The sequence below is a fragment of the Trachypithecus francoisi genome, unplaced genomic scaffold (genome assembly GCF_009764315.1).
Source record: "Trachypithecus francoisi isolate TF-2019V2 unplaced genomic scaffold, Tfra_2.0 Lachesis_group0, whole genome shotgun sequence".
Classification (NCBI taxonomy): Eukaryota; Metazoa; Chordata; class Mammalia; order Primates; family Cercopithecidae; genus Trachypithecus; species Trachypithecus francoisi.
This window is the reverse complement of record NW_022681453.1, coordinates 147,811,290-147,831,677: the sequence shown is the minus strand read 5'-3', so window position 1 is coordinate 147,831,677 and position 20,388 is coordinate 147,811,290. Positions and strand designations below refer to the sequence as shown.

General features: G+C 37.1%; 1 protein-coding gene across 3 annotated transcripts in view; it reads right to left on the bottom strand.

The window, feature by feature from the left end:
* The window catches only part of PLOD2 (procollagen-lysine,2-oxoglutarate 5-dioxygenase 2), a 100,961-nt gene that overhangs the window by 24,002 nt on the left and 56,571 nt on the right, over nucleotides 1-20,388 (bottom strand). For all 3 annotated transcript variants that reach the window (XM_033212397.1, XM_033212398.1, XM_033212399.1), the window contains 4 exons: nucleotides 14,600-14,763; nucleotides 10,862-10,974; nucleotides 8,294-8,357; nucleotides 6,778-6,875 (listed from right to left, as the gene is read on the bottom strand). In XM_033212397.1, the coding sequence (XP_033068288.1) occupies nucleotides 6,778-6,875; nucleotides 8,294-8,357; nucleotides 10,862-10,974; nucleotides 14,600-14,763 (439 nt within the window). The remainder of the gene's footprint in view (nucleotides 1-6,777; nucleotides 6,876-8,293; nucleotides 8,358-10,861; nucleotides 10,975-14,599; nucleotides 14,764-20,388) is intronic.

Sequence of the window (20,388 nt, the reverse complement as noted above, 5' to 3'; positions counted from 1 at the left end):
GACTGAAGTACTACAGTTTTTATGCACAAAATTAACATCTCTATTTTTATTACAAATCAAATTAGTTTTAGAAATGAGTTATGTTCACGTGCAGATCAGGTTATTGGCTCTTCCCCCGTTTACTTTCTCTTTTGTAATCAATGTGCAAAAATTGCAAGCATTCCTATACACTAATAATAGCCAAATTATGAGTGAACTCCCATTCACAACTGTTACAAAGAAAATAAAACACCTAGGAATACAACTTACAAGGGACGTGAAGGACCTCTTGAAGGAGAATTACAAACCACTGCTCAATGAAATAAAAGAGGACACAAACAAATGGAAGAACATTCCATGCTCAAGGATAGGAAGAATCAGTATCGTGAAAATGGCCAAACTGTCCAAAGTAATTTACAGATTCAACGCTATTCCCATCAAGCTACCATTGACTTTATTCGCAGAACTAGAAAAAACTAATTTAAATTTCATATAGAACCAAAAAAGAGCCTGTATAGCCAAGACAATCCTAAGCAAAAAGAACAAAGCTGGAGGCATCATGTTACCTGACTTCAAACTATACTACAAGGCTAGAGTAACCAAAACAGCATGGTACTGGCAACAAAACATATATATATATATACCAATGGAACAGAACATAGGCCTCAGAAATGATACCACACATGTACATCCATCTGATCTTCAACAAACCTGACAAAAACAAGCAATGGGGAAAGGATTCCCTATTTAATAAATAGTGCTGGGAAAACTGGCTAGCCACATGCAGAAAACAGAAACTGGACCTCTTCCTTACACCTTATAAAAATTCAACTCAAGATGGATTAAAGGCAAACCTAAAACTGTAAAAACCCTAGAAGAAAACCCAGGCAATACCATTCAGGCCACAGGCATGGGCAAAGACTTCATGACTAAAACACCAACAGCAACAGCAACAAAAGTCAAAATTGACAAATGGGATCGAATTAAACTAAAGAACTTCTGCTCTGTAAAAGAAACTATCATCAGAGTGAACAGGCAACCTATAGAATAGGAGAAAATTTTTGCAATCTATCCATCCAATATCCAGAATCTACAAGGAACTTAAACAAATTCACAAGAAAAAAAACAACCCCATCAAAAAGTGGGCGAACGATATGAACAGATACTTCTCAAAAGAAGACATTTATGTGGCCAACAAACATATGAAAAAAAGCTCATCATCACTGGTCATTAGAGAAATGCAAATCAAAACCACAGTGAGATACCATCTCATGCCAGTTAGAATGGCAATCACTAAAGTCTGGAAATAACAGATGCTGGTGAGGATACAGAGAAATAGTAACGCTTTTATGCTGCTGGTGGCAGTGTAATTTAGTTCAACCATTGTGGAAGACATTGTGGTGATTCCTCAAGGATCTAGAACCAGAAATACCATTTGACCCAGTAATCATTACAGGGTACATATCAAAAGGATTATAAGTCATTCTACTATAAAGACATATGCACACGTATGTTTACTGCAGCACTATTTACAATAGCAAAGACTTGGAACCAACCCAAATGCCCATCAGTGATAGACTGGATAAAGAAAATGTGGCACATATACACCATGAAATACTATGTAGCCATAAAAAAAGAATGAGTTCACGTCCTTTGCAGGGACAAGGATGAAGCTGGAAACCATCATCCTCACCAAACTAACACAGAAACAGGAAACCAAACACCTCATGTTCTCACTCATAAGTGGGAGCTGAACAATGAGAACTCATGGACACAGGGAGGGGAACATGACACACTGGGGCCTGTTGCAGGGTGGAGGGAAAGGGGAGGGAGAACATTAGGACAACTACGTAATGCATGCGAAGTTAAAAACCTAGATGACAGACTGACAGGTGCAGCAAACCACCATAGCACATGTATACCTATGTACAACAAACCTGCACGTTCAGCACATGTATCCAAGAACTTAGAGTAAAATTTTAAAAAGCAACCAAATTCATGATAATTAAGATGTATATTGTTTGATATTTAAAAGGTTGAACATTAAAATGTGCATCTTATACCTTACTAACAATAAATGAGTTTCAAGAATAAAAAGTAAAGAAGTAAAGCTTCAAACTAGAAACCAGTTTCTATCTAAAAATTGATTCATGTTAGATTTATACAGACAAGTATGAAAATAATTATTTAAAATACCTAAACACATTGTAAATAAAATGTTAATTCAGAAACACAAAATTGTTTATATACTACTATGAAAACAAATGAAAATATAATGTTCAAAGATATATACTGGAGAGACATAAAAACTGAAAGCAGCTATGAATTAAAACCATATGGGAGGGCAGTATAAATTATTTAAAATTATTAAAATTATTTTTTCTGATGGCAAAAAATTTGGAGAAAGTAGGAAACAAGCTCATTTTACATAGTTTAGTATTATCAACACACTATAATCACTTCATCACTTATAGATTGTATATATTTTTAATGAAAAAAATTGCTTAAATATTTAGTTCAATATTATGGTTCAAAACCCCTGTCATTATAAACATCCATTACTAAACAAAATAATAAGTAAAACTAACTTACAAAAAATCATACCAAAAATCCTTCCACCTTTTATAAAGGTTAAAAAAATGTTTGTAGTAATCAGTTTTCTTTCCCCATCAGCCTGGATAAGAAGAATATGCAGCATACTCATTTGAATTTATTTAATTTTAACCTAATATTATAAAGTATTAGTGTTAAACGTTTACATATTCAAATTTTCTCAAGTTTTTGTATTATACCAAATATTTATAATAAAACTTCATATTTTATTGTCTAATAGAATAACAAAATGAACTAGATATGATCATATCAGAGAAAACATAATACGAGCATCACATAGCTTGAAATGCCAGAAACACTGATAGTGCAAACTGAAAATGTTTCCAAGAAGACTTAATATTTCTTAGTACACCTAGGTCTTTCTAAATGATTAAGGATTCGTGCTCCTTTTCTTGTGATATGTCCTTTAGTTACTTTTTAAAGCTCCAGTCAGCATCATCCTGGAAATTTGGAAGGAACTGGTGATCACATTGAAATCACTGAACATAAGGCCTTATCCATAATCACTAAATTCTCAGGACCAAAATCACTCCTCAAAGACATTTACTTTTTTTTTTTTTTTTTTTTGAGACGGAGTCTCGCTCTGTCGCCCGGGCTGGAGTGCAGTGGCCGGATCTCAGCTCACTGCAAGCTCCGCCTCCCGGGTTCTCGCCATTCTCCTGCCTCAGCCTCCCGAGTAGCTGGGACTACAGGCGCCCGCCACCTCGCCCGGTTAGTTTTTTGTATTTTTTAGTAGAGACGGGGTTTCACCGTGTTTTGCCAGGATGGTCTCGATCTCCTGACCTCGTGATCCGCCCGTCTCGGCCTCCCAAAGTGCTGGGATTACAGGCTTGAGCCACCGCGCCCGGCTTTACATTTTTGAGACACGGTCTTGCTTTGTCGCCAAGGCTGGAGTGCAGTGGCCCAATCTTGGCTGACTGCAACCTCTGCCTCCCAGGTTTAAACGATTCTTGTGCCTCAGCCTGCCAAGTAGCTGAGATTACAAGCACCTGCCTAATTTTTTTTGTTGTTGTTTTGTTTTTGTATTTTTAGTAGAGACAGGGTTTCACCATGTTGGCCAGGCTGTGACATGAGGCGTGAACCACTGCACTGGCCTAAACTTGATTAAAACATTGTATTACCAAGGAGGAACAGAACACTATGTAGTTATGGGAAAAGTGGGATTCTACCAACTCTTGACTAACTGGCACTGACAGTATCACAGAAAGCTAAAACAGTGACTACACACACATAGTAAAGGGATTCATTTATCAGATTTGCCTAGGGAAAGTTACAGTGACCAAGAGTAGTTTTTTTTTGTTCGTTTGTTTTTGTTTTTGTTTTTGTTTTTTGAGACAGAGCTTTGCTCTTGCTGCCCAGGCTGGAGTGTAATGGCATGATCTTGGCTCACTGCAACCTCTGTCTCCCAGGTTCCAGCGATTCTCCTGTCTCAGCCCTCTCAAGTAGCTGGGATAAAAGACATGTGCCACCACCTCCGGCTAACTTTGTATTTTTAGTAGAGACAGGGTTTCACCCTGTCTTGGTCAGGCTGCTCTTGAACTCCTGCCCTCAAATGATCCAACCCACCTAAGCCTTTCAAAGTGCTGGGATTACAGGCATGAGTCACTGTGCCCAGACAACCAACAGTAATTTGATAACGCGTTTGCCCTGCCAGAAAATAATCTGCCTTACTACTCCCAAGAATAATGCTAGGTCATTAGATTATTGACTCTAACATTCAATTAAGATTTGTTGAAAGCCTAGTATTTGCCTCACATGTGCTGGACCTTGGGGAAACAAAAGTAAACAAGACAGTAAGATTTCTGTAATTCCTAGACCAAAGGCCTAAAAAGTAAGAGAGACCAGAAAACAGGCAAATACCATTCCTGTCCAGTGTGTGATATGTACTGTAACACAAGTAGTTCCAGATATTACAAAAGCATACAAGGGGCCCGAAAAGTAAAGACTACACTGACACCTAAAAGATAAGGAGGACTTAGCAGGTAGAGATACAGCAGGTGGGAATTGGGGCAGAGGATTCCAGGACATATAAAAACCATGTACAGAAGACTTGCAGACACAGTAACATGAAAATTCTGCAAAGCTGAAAGTAATATAGTATTGCTGAGCAGAGAGGGAGAAAGGAAGAGAAAATGAATGTGAAGAGGGTGTGAATATGAGTAGTGTTGGGAGTGGGAGAGTGAATGGGGTGGTAGATTGGTGGCCACTAAAGCAGGAGCAAAATAAAGAGCCTTGTAAGACAAGTTGAGGATTTTCAACTTTATACCTAAGTTCACAGAACGTCACTATATAGTTGAGTAGAGTGACAGGGTTTCTGCTTTGGCAGAATACTCTAGTTTTAGGCTCCTAGGGGTGTGATTGCTACTAGTGGGAGGCTGCAGGTGGCCTGAACTAAGAAAGTTGCTATGGCCACTGAGAAAATCAGATAAAACCAGCAAGCACAGGAGTTAGAACAGAGGGCTTTTGGAGTGGGAAGTGCCTAGAGCCAAAACAAAACAGAGCTTCTGGTTAACCACTGGGTTATAAGGGACGGTAAGGCTGTAAGTCTTAATCTCTGAATATATGTAACACAGAAATCTACCCCTTGAGTATTCTGACCTGGAGTTTAGGAGACACAGGAGTTAGAGCAAGGATTTGAAAACCACCAGCATTTAGAGAATTCACTGATGACCCAAATTACCCAACAATGTATATGGAAACGAAAAGGAAGAGGCCTCAGACAGGCCCCTGTGAACATTTACCAAAACAGTAAGGATGAGGGTCACTACATGCACACAAACTGAGTTGTAAAATTTTAAAAATAAGTATTTTAAAGAACAATAGAGATTGAAGAGGAAACTCCAGAAAACTAATAGACAAAGCAGCAGAGCATCGTGGAAGCAAAGGGAAGGAGCATTCAACTAGGACAAATGAGATCAACAAATTGTCAAATGCTGTCTTTAAGTGAAATAAAAATAAGGGCTGAAGAATGTCCACTACTCACCAAAGATTTCAAAACAGACCTTAACAAGAGCATTTCTTAGTGTGATGGGAAGAGGTGGAATAGTGACAGCGAGTTATCTATATTTTAAGAAAGTTTGGCTGTGAAGGGGAATAAAAAAGTCAGGTGCAGCCTGGAAGGCAGTGTGGGTTGAAGAGGATGTTTTACCTTGTGTTGGCTTGGTTTGGTTTGGTTTGCAAGATGGAAGAGACTTAAGGGTCTTCAAAATGCTAATAGGGAGATGACAGAGCTGGGGAAACTAATTATAAGATAGAGACTGAAGGAGGGCACAAGATAGAGATTGCTTTGTAGGAAGGCTGGAATGGGATAAAAACCAAAGGGGAAAGATTTAAGTAGAAGAGACAAGAATCTACTTCTTTCAGTTTAATGGAGCAGAAGTTGCCAGCATGGGTTTTCCTTGCATTTCTTTCCATTCACATATCTTTTCCTGGAATTCAGATCACTCATTCCATTTTCAAATTTTAAAACAGAAGCCCATATCCCCCAATATTTTCTTCCCACAACGAAAATCTGTTAATCCCTTTTCTAGGTACTTAAACCAGGCATTTCAGCATGTCAGAAGGTTGTTTTAAGCACAGTATTACTATATTTTTTCAATGCAATTTACATTTCAGCTTGATTGGACCCACGCAAAACAAACTTTTCATCTATAAATTTTGCAGTCAATAACATTTTTGGCAAGCTCAATTATATACATTTGAAACAGAAAGGATCCAAAATTGTATTGGTCAAATTATGTCACTTTCATTACTGTAGTTAATGAAATAAGAAAAAGAGGAAGCTTTCTGGACATATTGTAATACCCCAATCTTAACAGTGTTGTTAACTTAGAAAACGGCAAGTCAGGTGAAACAAATGATCTCTTAACGTCCTGAGCAATTCCTAATGAGAAAGGATACCCAGTATAGAGAAATGTGGCTCACTCCCAAGTTAGTTGTTATTATTTAATGAAACACTAAATGTGCTATAAATACAATAAAAGGCTATCACTCTGCTGAGGAAAAATCATCAGTTTGATTAATTAATTAGTATAAAACCAGATGATATACTGTGTAAAAGATGAAGCCTTTATTTTAGCACCAAAATAAAGTCTTTGAAAGAAATTTTTAAAAATAAAATAGATGAAATTCCACATATTTCATCTATCTCCAAGAAAGAGCCAAATGAAAGTAACTGTTACTTACTTTGGTGGGTCCATTTCCATTAATTGCCACCGGTAATGTCTCATAAAATGTATTCTTAGCTCTGGCTTTGCCATTTTCAAATTTTAAAACAACTTCATCTGGGTTAAGAAGAGAAAATAGGCTTTAGTAATTTAAAATGTGTGTGTATGTGTGCGTGTGTGTCTGTATTCGTGTGTCTGTGTGTGTATGTGTGTGTGTCATCATTAAAAAATTTCTCATGGATGTAATATTCCAAGGGCTACAACACTTCTAGTAACTTCATCTACTCCAAGTCAGCAGATACCCAAAATGAGGGATGACAGTGACAACAGATACTGACACCAAACTCACTCCAACCTGGCACCAGTAAAATGACTGAGGTGCAAAGCCACTGAGTTGTCTGTTAGAATAATTCATCTTGCAACCCTGCCTTTGCCCCTTCATAGTAATGTTATTCTTGCCAAGTTTAGTCATCTATCAAATGGTATCCATGCCTGCCTTTTAGGGTTATTATGAAGATAATAACAATATATGCATGGTGAGTAGAATATTGTCTGGCATAAGCAAGGTTTCTGCAATTGGCTACCAATGACAATATTTCCTGTTCTTAAAAATCAGACCTAGCACATTAATTAAGATAAAACTCAAGTCAGAGGGGAGCACAGCCATCTTTTTAAAATTTACTGAGCAATCCAAACTAAACATTTTGCATTGTGAGAACCTCTCTTTTTTTTTTTTTTTTTTTTTTCCCCAGAGACTGGGTCTCACTTTCTGGCCCAGGCTGGAGTACAAGGGCATGATCACAACTCATTGCAGCCTCGAACTCCTGGGATCAAGCAATCCTCAGCCTCTCAAATGGCTGGGACTACAGGGATGCACCACCATGCCTGACTAGACTGACTAGATTTTAAGAATCTTTTTACTAAATGAACTGACTTGAAGTACTGATTGAATTACAATATATTCTCAATTTTATGCATATATTTTAAAGTATTTATGTGTTAATTATAATATTTTAAATTTAAAACTGTATTGATTAGTTTTAATGTATTATCAAGATATATGTAGCTATAATACACAGGCACATATGTATATCCACACATGAGCATGTACACACACACACTCACACTCTTCCCTGGTCTACCTGTCTAGTTGTTACCAGTTATCTTTCAGTTGGGTCAAAAGGATCTACCCTAATACTCTGGGCAATATGTGATACAAAGAATTTCACTGGAAAATGTGTAATGATAAAGTGTAATCAATTCATAAACTTATCTAAAGTTCCCAAATGGTGAGACACTAAATTTTAAGTTACCTAAAGCCAGAAGCTTATCTTTTTCACCCTAGTCACAGGAAATGATTTTAATTTAATGTACCAAAGTTAAGTTCAAGTCCAGTATTTTTTTTTAAGTTACACTAATTACAATATTTACACTGTCAACCTTAGTCACAGCCCCCAAATGGACATAACAAAGGAAAGATAGTTGAAAACACAGGTGTTTGTATACTTAAGCAATCCGGTATTTAGGAACCATACCTACAGCTCCATTTAAGGTCTGGAAAATTTTGCATTTGTGATCCAATGTGATGTTAATAGCTTCCTGAAACATAAGAATAGAAATGATACTGAAAATGACAGCAAAAGCAGCAAACACTATTAATACAGTTTGTTCTTTGTGGGAATTTAAAGTTAAATATTCTTATATCTTAAGTGTCTAATCAAAATATTTAGATGACTAAAGTATTTAGCTAAAACACAGAAACTGCTATAGTTGTAACTCATTGCAAAATACACTTAAAGAAAATCTTGTTTCCTAATGACAGCAACTACAAACACACAATTAAGTAACTTTTATATCTGTATCCAGTATATATAGTAAATTTATTAAATATCAACTTATATTGGTAAATATTATACAAGTATTCTCAAATTAGAAAATCTTGCTTTACTGTTCTCCAAAGTTTCAGTTACATCAATTTCAGGAATATTCTATCTAGGGCCTATGGGAGACTGCTTATTGTACCCAACATTCCCTCAACTCCCCAATAGGGGAACTCAGATTTCAGTAGCACACATCTGCTAAAAAAAAAAAAAGAGAGATTTTATTTTGGGTATTATGAGTAGGCACATAAATATGTTCTTATCAAAGTATGAGAAACTATTCGGTAAGACTTCTAGAAAGGCTACTTAAAGAGAGTGATGAAACTGAGATGGCCTGTTTTTATTACTGTGACTCTCTGTGCCCAGAATATGAATGCAATAACTGAAACTCAAGTAGTCATTTTGGACAAGGAAGTAAGATTAAAACTGGGAGCTATGGGCCAATGATAGAGCAACAAAAGAGCTATCCCTCTTGACAGCATAAAGTCTCCCTAACAGCCTTGTGCTCCCTACCTTTTAATTACTTTTAATGTGGCAGAAGGAAAAATAAATAAATAAAATATCTTTCTTATTTAGACCACTGCTATTTTGCATTGCTTTATTTACTACAGTTTAAGTTTTTTTTTTTTTTTTTTTTTTTTTGAGACGGAGTCTTGCTCTGTCGCCCAGGCTGGAGTGCAGTGGCCGGATCTCAGCTCACTGCAAGCTCCGCCTCCCGGGTTTACGCCATTCTCTCGCCTCAGCCTCCCGAGTAGCTGGGACTACAGGCGCCTGCCATCTCGCCCGGCTAATTTTTTGTATTTTTTAGTAGAGACGGGGTTTCACCGTGTTAGCCAGGATGGTCTCGATCTCCTGACCTCGTGATCCGCCCGTCTCGGCCTCCCAAAGTGCTGGGATTACAGGCTTGAGCCACCGCGCCCGGCCAGTTTAAGTATTCTTATGAATAAAAAGCAAAAGCCTGTGTCTATAGCACAGTCCCATGGATCCTCAGGCTCTAACTTCTTAGGGATTTCATTATCATCTCTTTAAATCTTCAGGCTCCATATTCTCAAATATCTGAAATCCACAAATTGGCTATAAAGTCTCCTAAAAAGGATCACACCCATCCTTACAGGCTCTATCCACTCTGGGCCACCAAACACTTGAACAAGGACCAGGGCTTTTGGCCTCCGTGTTTTCTCAACACCCATGATATCCAGGCTCCAAATCTCAGAGGAAGGTCTCTGTCCTCAGGGGTATTACAGGTAATTTTCAAATTAAAAACTGTCTTTTGAGTGGCTTTAGTCACACGTCATTTCAAAATATCAGAAAAGGTGTTATTTTACAATTGTAGCCAATTAAACACATAAAGTCTACGTTATTATCATATGAAATAGAAAATTAAGTCCAGATTTTGGTTTTCAGAGAACCAAGGATCCAGTCCCTACAATGTCACTGACTATGTGGTCTCAGTTTCTCTATGGATAAAGTGTGGATACAGAGTCTAGCATCTAGCCTATCTAGGATCAAAGAAGCTCAGAGAAGTATAAAGGGCTTTGCAAGGCTAAAGGACTACAAGTGAGAATACACTGCATTTTTTAAACCGCAGAAGTTCATTCTGGTATCAAATGGCTTGGTGCAGTTTTTGAGAAAACAGTTATAGCTGCAAGATCGAGTGAATACAAGAATACACATTTATAATGCTCTACGTTAATAAATGACAGCTATTTACTCAAGATTATGAAAGAAGACATTCTCTAGAATCTTTAGGATTTCATTATTGTTTCTTTAAATCTCCAAGCTCAGAAGTTTTGATAATGTAATTTATTCTGTTATTCTAAGGCAGCCTAAGTGAGTATGCAGTGGAGGCAGGGCCATGGCAACAGTGTGAGGGCTGCCATTTCATTTTAGTATCAAGTCATTTCAATATGTGTTTCAATACATATAGCACTGCATTACATAGTTCTTCTTTCCTTCTACCTCATCCAACCAAGTTTGGCGAGTGTGCCAACTTGGCCACAAAAGAGAAGCCATAAAGACACATTAAGCTAGTGCTGATATCCAGTCAGGTGACATAAACCAATCTCACCTACTAAAAATATGTTATCACCAAGAACATTTTGAAATTCAGTTTACCAGTTGCCACACTATCATAAAATCCTTTGTTTCTGACCACTCCACATTAACACAATACAACACACAAAACCAAATCAATAAAAGAAAAAAATTGCAGCTGTTACATACCCTTTTCAGTGGATCAATGTAAATTTTCGTGTAAAAGAGCTGATCATCATCATTATCCTGGAGATTCCATTGTTGAACTATACGGTTGATATATGGAGCATAGCCAATAAATCCTGCAACACAGCAGAGAGAAAGTAGATAATTTAGGATTCAAAGAATTAAACTGGTGTCATGTTAATTTCACTGACCAGCTGAACAGAGTTGTGAAGTCATGAAGTCTAATTCTTAGGTTGGAATTTCACACCTCATCATGAAAGAAATATGAATTATTGAGTGCCGCTTGTTTTATATATAAACTCCAATAAAGTGTTTGCTACCAACTGCAAAACAGAAAATAACCAAACTGTTTTTAAATAAATGTGTCTCCAAAATTAATTGACAAAGGAGGGAGATCTAATGTTTTCCTAGGCTCCAAAGGGAAACAGATTTACTAGGAAAAGAATAGATTGAGACAAGAATTTTTTCTCTGACCTTCTACAAAGCTCTTCTTGGATTCTCTGCAGAAAACTCACTCTCTTACAGAATAAAATCTCTACTACAATGGTTTTACTGTCAGCGCCAGAGATGCTAATGCAATCAAAGGAATGCTGGATTTGTCACTAACTGCAAACATCCCAAAGAAATTTTATATCTAAGACATTTTGGAAATGTTTCCATTACTTTGGCCAGTCATTACTGTGCCTGCTAAACCATTTTCTGGCTAGGTTTTTTGTGTCATAGTCTGGAAAAAGGAAGTCTAAAATTGGATGGTTCTCCTTGGCCTTAGAGCATAAGCATTAAGACTGCCAATAACATTTGTCTATTAAAGACACAAACGGAATCATTTTTCCTGTCTGAATCTTCCTCTGAATTATGGAAATGCAGCCAAGCTGCTATGTTTCATTGACATTCAGTACTTTGAAAAAGGAACCAATGTTACTCTGTAAGTTGAAGAAAAACCTTTTTAACTGTCAAAATTAAAATTTTCTTAAAAGAATTTAAAAAATAGGTGCAGGGAAATTACTGTTACCAAAAAAAAAAAAAAAGAAAAAAAAAGAAAACATGACCAAAACCAGTCACTGGTTGCTCATTTTTTGGTTCTTGCCATATAAAAAAACTTTTTTCTTTTTTTTTTTTTTTTTTGGAGACAGAGTTCTCCCTCTGTCGCCCAGGCTGGAGTGCAAAGGCACAATCTTGGCTCACTGCAACCTCTGCCTCCTGAGTTCCCCTCCACTTTCCGCCTCCTGCCTCAGCCTCTCGAGTAGCTGGGATTACAGGTGCCCACCACCATGCCCGGCTAATTTTTGTATTTTTAGTAGACATGGGGTTTCACCATGTTGGTCAGGCTGGGCTCGAACTCCTGACCTCAGGTGATCTGCCCGCCTCGGCCTCCCAAAGCGCTGGGATTACAGGCGTGAGCCACCAGGCCAGGCATCAAATAAAAAAAATTCTGTAACACTAGAAGATCATACATTTTTTAAATCCCATGGCCAAACTTCTGTGATGAAAAATGTACCACACAGAGACATGCAACATTTTCCAATGGTTTATATTACTGTTCTTCAAAAATTGTTTCCTTATTTGACAGATCCTAAATTTCCTCAATAAATGAAAAAAAATACATCCATTTTCACATTACATTATTTTATGTGATTAATATTTTTCTATTAAAAACTTTTTTTGTTGTTATTTTTGGAGATGGGGCTCTCACTCTGCCACCTAGGCTAGAGGGCAATGGGGCGCTCATGGCTCACTGCAGCCTCGAACTCCTGGGCTCAAACAATCTCCCCACTTCAGTCTCCGAAGTAGATAGGAACACAGGCATGTGCCACCGTGCCCAGATAATTTAAAAACAATTTTTTTTAGTAGGGATAGGATTTCCTTATGTTGCACAGGCTGGCCTGAACTCCTGGGCTCAAGTCACCTTCCTGTCTAGGCCCCCAAAGTGCTGGGATTACAGGTTTGAGACATGGTGCCTGGCCTAAAACTATTTTTAAAAACTAAATAGTATGCCCACAAACAACTCATGTTCCTTAAATAACTGTAAATATGTGATCCGTGAAATTATTCAAATTTTTATTAAACAGTTATATTTTCTGCCGTTCTCTAATTATTTTGACTACAGAAAGCATAAGGATGATGCTTTGATATCCTTTTATGATTACTTTCCCACTTGTAAACACCTTTTCCTTAATTAAACTGGCTTACAACTGTACTTGCTTGCTAATTTCTTGCTGTTTCCAAAGCACTGTGAGTCTGTCTGAAACCTAATCACCTGAGTACATACATCACTATTTGAGATAAATTTACATGAGATTTCACTTGCAAGTCATCTTCAGAAAATGTTCAACAAGTATAAAATAAAACATGTCTCAGAGTCCCACAGCTACATATTTCCTTTAAAAAAATTGATTTTAAACAATGGAGGACTTAGAATAAGTTGCAAGATTAGCCATATGTTACTGAAGTCTTGACAGTATGGAGGCCATGATGTGGAAGCAGCACTCATCCATGAACCGAATGCTCAAGCAGAGAAGTGAGGGTGGGTACCCGTATTAGGGAGAGGCTTTGACGGTTCATGAACTGGAAGTCCAACAGAGAAAGACTGCTAAGGCAAGAAGCACAGAGTAACCAATATGATAAACCCTAGGTGCTCACTTGAATATGGAAGTTAAATCCAAGGTGGTAGATAGATTTGGAGAAAAGAAAATGGTCAAGAGATCCCAGAAAGCATTACCTGTAGAAATATTGAGATGAAGAGGAAAAGAGATTTGAAGCCAGGCAGTACAAATTGGAATTTAAAGTTTCAAAAGTACAAAATCTACATGAGCTATCAAAGTTCCAAGGTACAACTATGGGAATAGGTTGATAAAATAAAGTGCAGGTGCAAAGAGCTGAAATTGAGGCGTTACCAAGAAACTAAATCACTTTCTAGTGGCTAAGCAAAGCCTAGAGCCTGGAGCAGCACTTATTTTAACTAGCCTGGATAGTATTGGTTATATATACGTAGACCACCCCCAAAATCCATTTTTCCAACGTGGTTTGCAATTTTTACCCAATTTGTTTCTCTAACATGTCCTTCATCCTATTTGGTTATGTCTTTTGTCCCTATGTTTACATTAATCTCAAACTAGTAAAAATAAATTTGTAGCCATCACAATGCCCAAAGTCAAATTTTATTTAATTTCCAAAAGGCTGGACTAAGGAATGTGGTAGTTCGTTCCTTTAATCCATAGTAGCACAGCTAATGCAATATTAAGTATACCCAGAAACCCAATGTTAGATATTTTTCACTACTGAGTTCAAGACAAATCATTTATTTACTCCCAAAATGTTGAAAATCAGATAATATTAAGTAATACCTATTCTTAAAAGCTACTTGAAGACTGATAAAAATTTTTTTTCAAGTAAGGAGCTTACTAATCTTATCCTATAGCAAAAAAATTCTCAGTGTGTCATAATTAAAGGAACTGGATCTGTATTTTTCTTTTTTTAACAACAGAATATCTCTAGAAGTCACTTAAATTTGAAAAACATGAGTTTCCTTACTTATAATGTGGAAATTATAACATTTATACTACCTAGTGTTTTTAGGAACACCAACTCACATAATAAACGGGAAAATGCTTTGTCAATAATAGTAATAGTAAGATAAGGATTATTTAAAACTTCATATCTAAAGTTACTACATCCACAAAAATGGTTGTTTCATTAGTCTTTATAACTTGCATTAAACTTTTCTTCCAGTATCTAACTCACCTCCTGAATTCAGATAGCGTTTCCCAATGTGCACAACAGGATATCTGTCTGCTAGTCTTTTATCTGGCCACAGAATTCCATCTGCTGCAAAGACCACTTTGTGGTTTGCCTTTTGGAATTTTTTTAGAACTTCTTCTGGACCACCAGCAAATATGACATCAAAGCTGTTCAATAAGGAAAAAAGGTGTTTTAAAATATACTTGTCAGAATCTAGGCACATAAACCATGAAAAGTTCCCCAGCAAAAGTCAGAATCTAGGATACAATGCAAGATTAATACTTGTGCCAACTATTTACACAGAACACCAAACAAAATTTCTCTCAAATTATATGAATTGTATTGAATTATTAGTGTTTACATTACATTAGCAAATGAAGTCCAAATGAAAGATAGCTTTTTTAGTGTAGCCTTAATTTTTTTTTCAATAATCACTTATTCCCAAATTGAAATTCTAAAACAGGATTGAAATGGTAGAAATGCAATTACTTGTTGTATAACTTAATAATACAGATACAGTCATTTACAGAAGTTGCCATAACTGCCTAATATTTCAAGTGAATTTGTACCAGTCCATTACACTTTCTGAAGAATTATCTTTGACAAAATGTGTTTAACTGCTAAAAGTCATCAATATATGCTGAATATCTGAATGACTGTTTAGCACGGAATCTTAAAATAAGTGTGTTCAGAAAACTGCAGGTTTTTAAAGCTCAATATACTCAGGGGAAATTTTTGTAAAAACTGACACTACCATTTAATATCTATAATTTCATTGATTTTTCTGATGACTTTCTTCCTCATAGTCCATTCACAGAATCACAATGACTTAACAAAATGTGAAATATAAAAGCCACTATCTAAAATTTTTCTGCTTTGCAGTAAGTTCTTTATTCATTACAATCACAAATTATTTTACATTTTTTTACCTCAGTGAACCTTAAGACCAAAGGTTTCCAGTGATGATAAATTAACGACTTCCCATCCCATGTAGCTAATAGCATAATTATAAAGCCACTCACGTCATACAATTTGAAGTCTGCCAGGTGGGTTTCTAATCCCAGCTCTGCCACTTGATATGCAAATAACCTTAGCGACAAGTCACTTAACCTCTTTACACTTAAGTGTAAAGTATAAAATGGAGGGAAAAGTAATATCTATATCCTCAAGTTATAATTTTAAAAAATTAAAAATAACTCCTGGCACACTGTAAACACTGAACAAAGTTAAAAATTAACATGAAAGGGACTAGAGTGAAGGGAGAGACAGAGGAAAACTCACTTCAAAGCTTTTACAAATCTGTAGGTTAAAATAATTTTATTTTTAGCCAAATACTTGTACTTTTGAAACTGAACTTGAAGTTACAATAAAATTTTTCTGATTGAAACCTCAAACTTTGCCATGTATTTAAAAAAAAACTGATTAATCTGACATTACAAAACATAACACTGTACTTTTTCTGCTAAGTACAACTGATTTCCTCAGCCCGATTTAATGGTAGTATTTTCCTCAAGACTGTAAGTTGCTGATAATTGTTTTTTTTAATAACAAAGACTGGGAAATAAGACCAGTTTTATGGGTAATTGGGTCATGAGAAGTGAGGCAAATAAACCAGTCTCTGAAACAGAGACTACCATGCGAGTGATAAACAGAACCTTTGTGCATTGCCTGGAGATGGGGAAAAATAGCTTGTGATGTCAGAGCATCTTATGATTGGAGACTCTGACCAAACTGAATATGAAATTTTGCAGGTAGCAGCATGCATACAGTGTGGCAATTCCTTAAGGATCTAGAAGTAGAAATGCCCTTTGACAGAGCAATCCCATTGCTGGGTATACACCCAAACAATTACAAATCATTCTTCTATAAAGATAAATGCACACATATGTTTATTGCAACCTTATTTACAATAGCAAAGACTTAGAACCAACCCAAACGCCCATCAATGATAAACTGGAAAAAGAAAACGTGGCACATACACTACATGGAATACTATTCAGCCATGAAAAGAATGAGTTCATGTCCTTTGCAGGGACATGGATGAAGGTGGAAACCCGTAATTCTCAGCAAACTAACACAGGAACAGAAAACCAAACACCGCGTGTTCTCACTCATAAGTGGAAGTTGAACAATGAGAATACATGACACAGACAGGGGAACATCACACACCGGAGCTTGTCGGTGGGTGGCGGGCGGTGGGGGGAAGGAGAGGGAGAGCATTAGGACAAATACCTAATTCATGCAGGGCTTAAAACCTAGATGAGGCCAGGCACAGTGGATCACGCCTGTAATCCCAGCACTTTGGGAGGTCAAGGCGGGTGGATCACGAGGTCAAGAGATCAAGACCATCCTGGCCAACATGGTGAAAACCCATCTCTACTAAAAACACAAAACTTAGCTGGGCGTGGTGGTGTGCACCTGTAATCCCAGCTACTTGGGAGGCTGAGGCAGGAGAATTGCTTGATCCCAGGAGGTGGAGGTTGCAGTGAGCTGAGATCGTGCCACTGCACTCCAGCCTGGCGACAGAGCGAAACTTGGTCTCAAAAAAAAAAAACCCTAGATGATAGGGTAATAGGTGCGGCAAACCATGATGGCACATGTGTACCTATGTAACAAACTTGCACGTTCTGCACATATATCCCAGAACTTAAAGTAAAATAAAAATAAAATTTAAAAATTAAAAAAAGTTATACATGCACTTTGGCATGTGAGTGAATATTTTTTGTCTCTGAAACCCTAATGATGGATACAGATTATATAAATAGTACAGCTCAAACTATTAATAAATGTCAGTTGTTTGAAAAGGAGTTATGGCAACTTTTATAATTCAGCGTTTTATAAGCCTGCATTATCTTTATAACAAAACACAATTATTTTAAGGCAAAAAGTCAAGACAAAAGTTATCACATAATTCAATTAATTTGCCTTTGAAGAAAAATTTCACGTTGCTGAAACTTTTCCTATCTCATTCTAGTAGCACTGCTATTTCTGTGTTTAAATACTTTAGAAAAGTTATTTGAACTTATTTAAAACTTCTCAAAAGGCAAGAAAGGTTTCATACTTAAATTTATTTTGGCTACAAAAAGTCAAATTGTCAAATTTTTAAAAATGCACACAGGTCATAAAAATATTCTCACAGAAACTGAGTCCATTTACATATGAAGGAAATAAAACTTGCCACATAAAACTGTGGTAAGTATGCCTGGGTCCTGCAAAAACCATAAGACTCTACCTGATGTGGTCATACTGAGTCCCCTGCCAGACATGTCAGTGCTCTATCTCAATAGATGATTGAGATTTTCCTAAGTGTTTTTCCGTTTTGTCCTTCTGTGTTCCCTACTTCTGCGACACCGTCAACCACATAGTTAACTAGGTTGAAAATCTTTCATTCAGCCTTCACTCCTCTCTTTCCATGGCCTATCTCATGGAATCTTTTCCCTAATCCTATTGATTCCGTCTACTTAATTTATTTTGCATTCAAATCCTCTCCACTCCCACTAGAAGGCACAAGGCTAGATTAATTTTAAAACCCTAGAGACCTCCACATTACCCATCTCTTCCCCACTCATAATTAAGACTGTCTGACAAACTCTTTTAAAAATGATTCTGTGCCAGTCCCCAGACCATATCAATGGTTCTCAACTATGGCCTAAAGCGGGAGTCAGTAAATATTTATTCTCTGGCCTTTTACAGAAAATAGTTTAGGTCTTGATGACCATATTGTCTGTCACAGTGACAACTCTGTCGCTGTGTTGCAAAAGCCACCACAGACAATATGTAAACAAATGAGCACAGCTGCATTTCAACAAAACTTTTTGCAAAAACAGGCAGTGTTACAAGCCACAGAATCTATCATGTTGAGTCTCAACAAGAAGCAAAAGCTCCCATATAGCCAAAAAAGAAAGCAACAGAAGTGTTCCCTAACCTTGTCATTGAGCCCCAATCCTTTATCATTATAGGCATAAACTTCAGCAAAAAATTATAATCATCCAAACTATCAGCAGCACAGAAGTAGTTTCACACCTGATAATTCTTTCACCATATCTTCACCTGAAACATATGTCTATATTTCCAGAGATAATTAACACCATAAACCAATATACTATGGATCCACTCCTAACCACCCACCATTAAAACACACAGACACACACACACACACACACACACACACACACACACAGTTAAAAGTACTCACTTACCCAGTTGACCTTGCAGAACAGATTATGATAAAAATCGCAATGAAATGATTAAAATTATTTTATAAATTTTGGAGGGAGGGAAAGGGAGTTAGTTGGCATAAAATGAATACTATTTTAACAGCTAAATATTGAGCCATCCTGGCATTGCTGGGATAAATCCCACTTGATCATGGGGTATTTTTGTTGTGCTGTTGGAAAGAAAATAAGTGTATCAACGGGACACCTATACTTCCATGTTTACTGCAACACTATTTATAATAGCAAATATATGGAACAAATCTAAGTATATATCAACAGATGAATGGATAAAGGAAATATGGAGTACATACATAATGGAATATTATTCATCCATAAAAAAGGAAATCCTGTTATTTGCAACAACAAAATGGTTAGAACTGGAGGTTATTAGGTTAATGACATAAGCCACGCACAAAAAGACAGTATCAGATGGTCTCACTCATATATGGGAGCTAAAAAGGTTAAAGGTGCCAGGCGCGGGGGCTCACACCTGTAATGCCAGCATTTTGGGAGGCTGAGGCAGGTGGATCAGGAGGTCAGGAGTTCAAGACCAGCATGGCCAAGATGGTAAAACCCGGTCTCTACTAAAAATACAAAAATTTGTGGGGCCTAGTGGTAGGTGCCTGTAATCCCAGCTACTCAGGAGGATGAGGCAGGAGAATCGCTTGAACCCGCATGGCAGAGGTTGCAGTGAGCCGATATCGCACCACTGCACTCTAGCCTGGGCAACAGAGCGAGAATCCATCAAAAAAAAAAAAAAAAGTTAAAGGTAGAGAGCAGAATGATAGTTAACAGAGGCTGGGAAGGGTGTGTGGGGGCCAAGTGGGATGAAAAGAAGTTGGTTAATGGATGCAAACACACAGTTAGATAGAAAGAATAAGTTCTAACACTCTATAGCCAGAGTAAGGTGACTCTAGTTAACACACTGTGATATGGTTAGGCTTTGTGTCCCCACCCAAATCTCATCTTGAATTGTAATCCACATAAGCTCCAAAATCCTCACATGTCAAGCGAGACCAGGAGGAGGTAACTGAATCATGGTGGCAGTTTCCCTCATGCTGTTCTCATGATAGTGAGTTTTCATGAGATCTTACGGTTTTATAAGGGGCTCTTCCAGCTTTGCTCAGCACTTCTCCTTCCTGACACCTTGTGAAGACGGTGCCTTGTTTGCCCGTCGCCTTCCACTATGATGATAAGGTTCCTGAGGCTTCCCCAGTCATGCTGAACTGTGAGTCGATTAAACCTCTTTTCTTTATGTATTACCCAGTTTCAGGCAGTTCTTTACAGCAATATAAAAATGGACAAATACATAATTCTATATTTCAAAACAGCTGAAAGATAGGTATTGAAAGGTTTCTAACACATACAAATGATAAATATTTGAGGTGATGGATATCCTAAATACTCTGACTTGATCATTACCATTCTATGCATGTAACAAAATATCATATGTACCACATACATACGTATAAATATTATGCATCAATAAAACAGCTAAATATTACATGGGGGATGTTCCTCGGAATAGTATATAATTTCATTTGCTGAATATGAAATCCTGGCTGAAATTGGGCA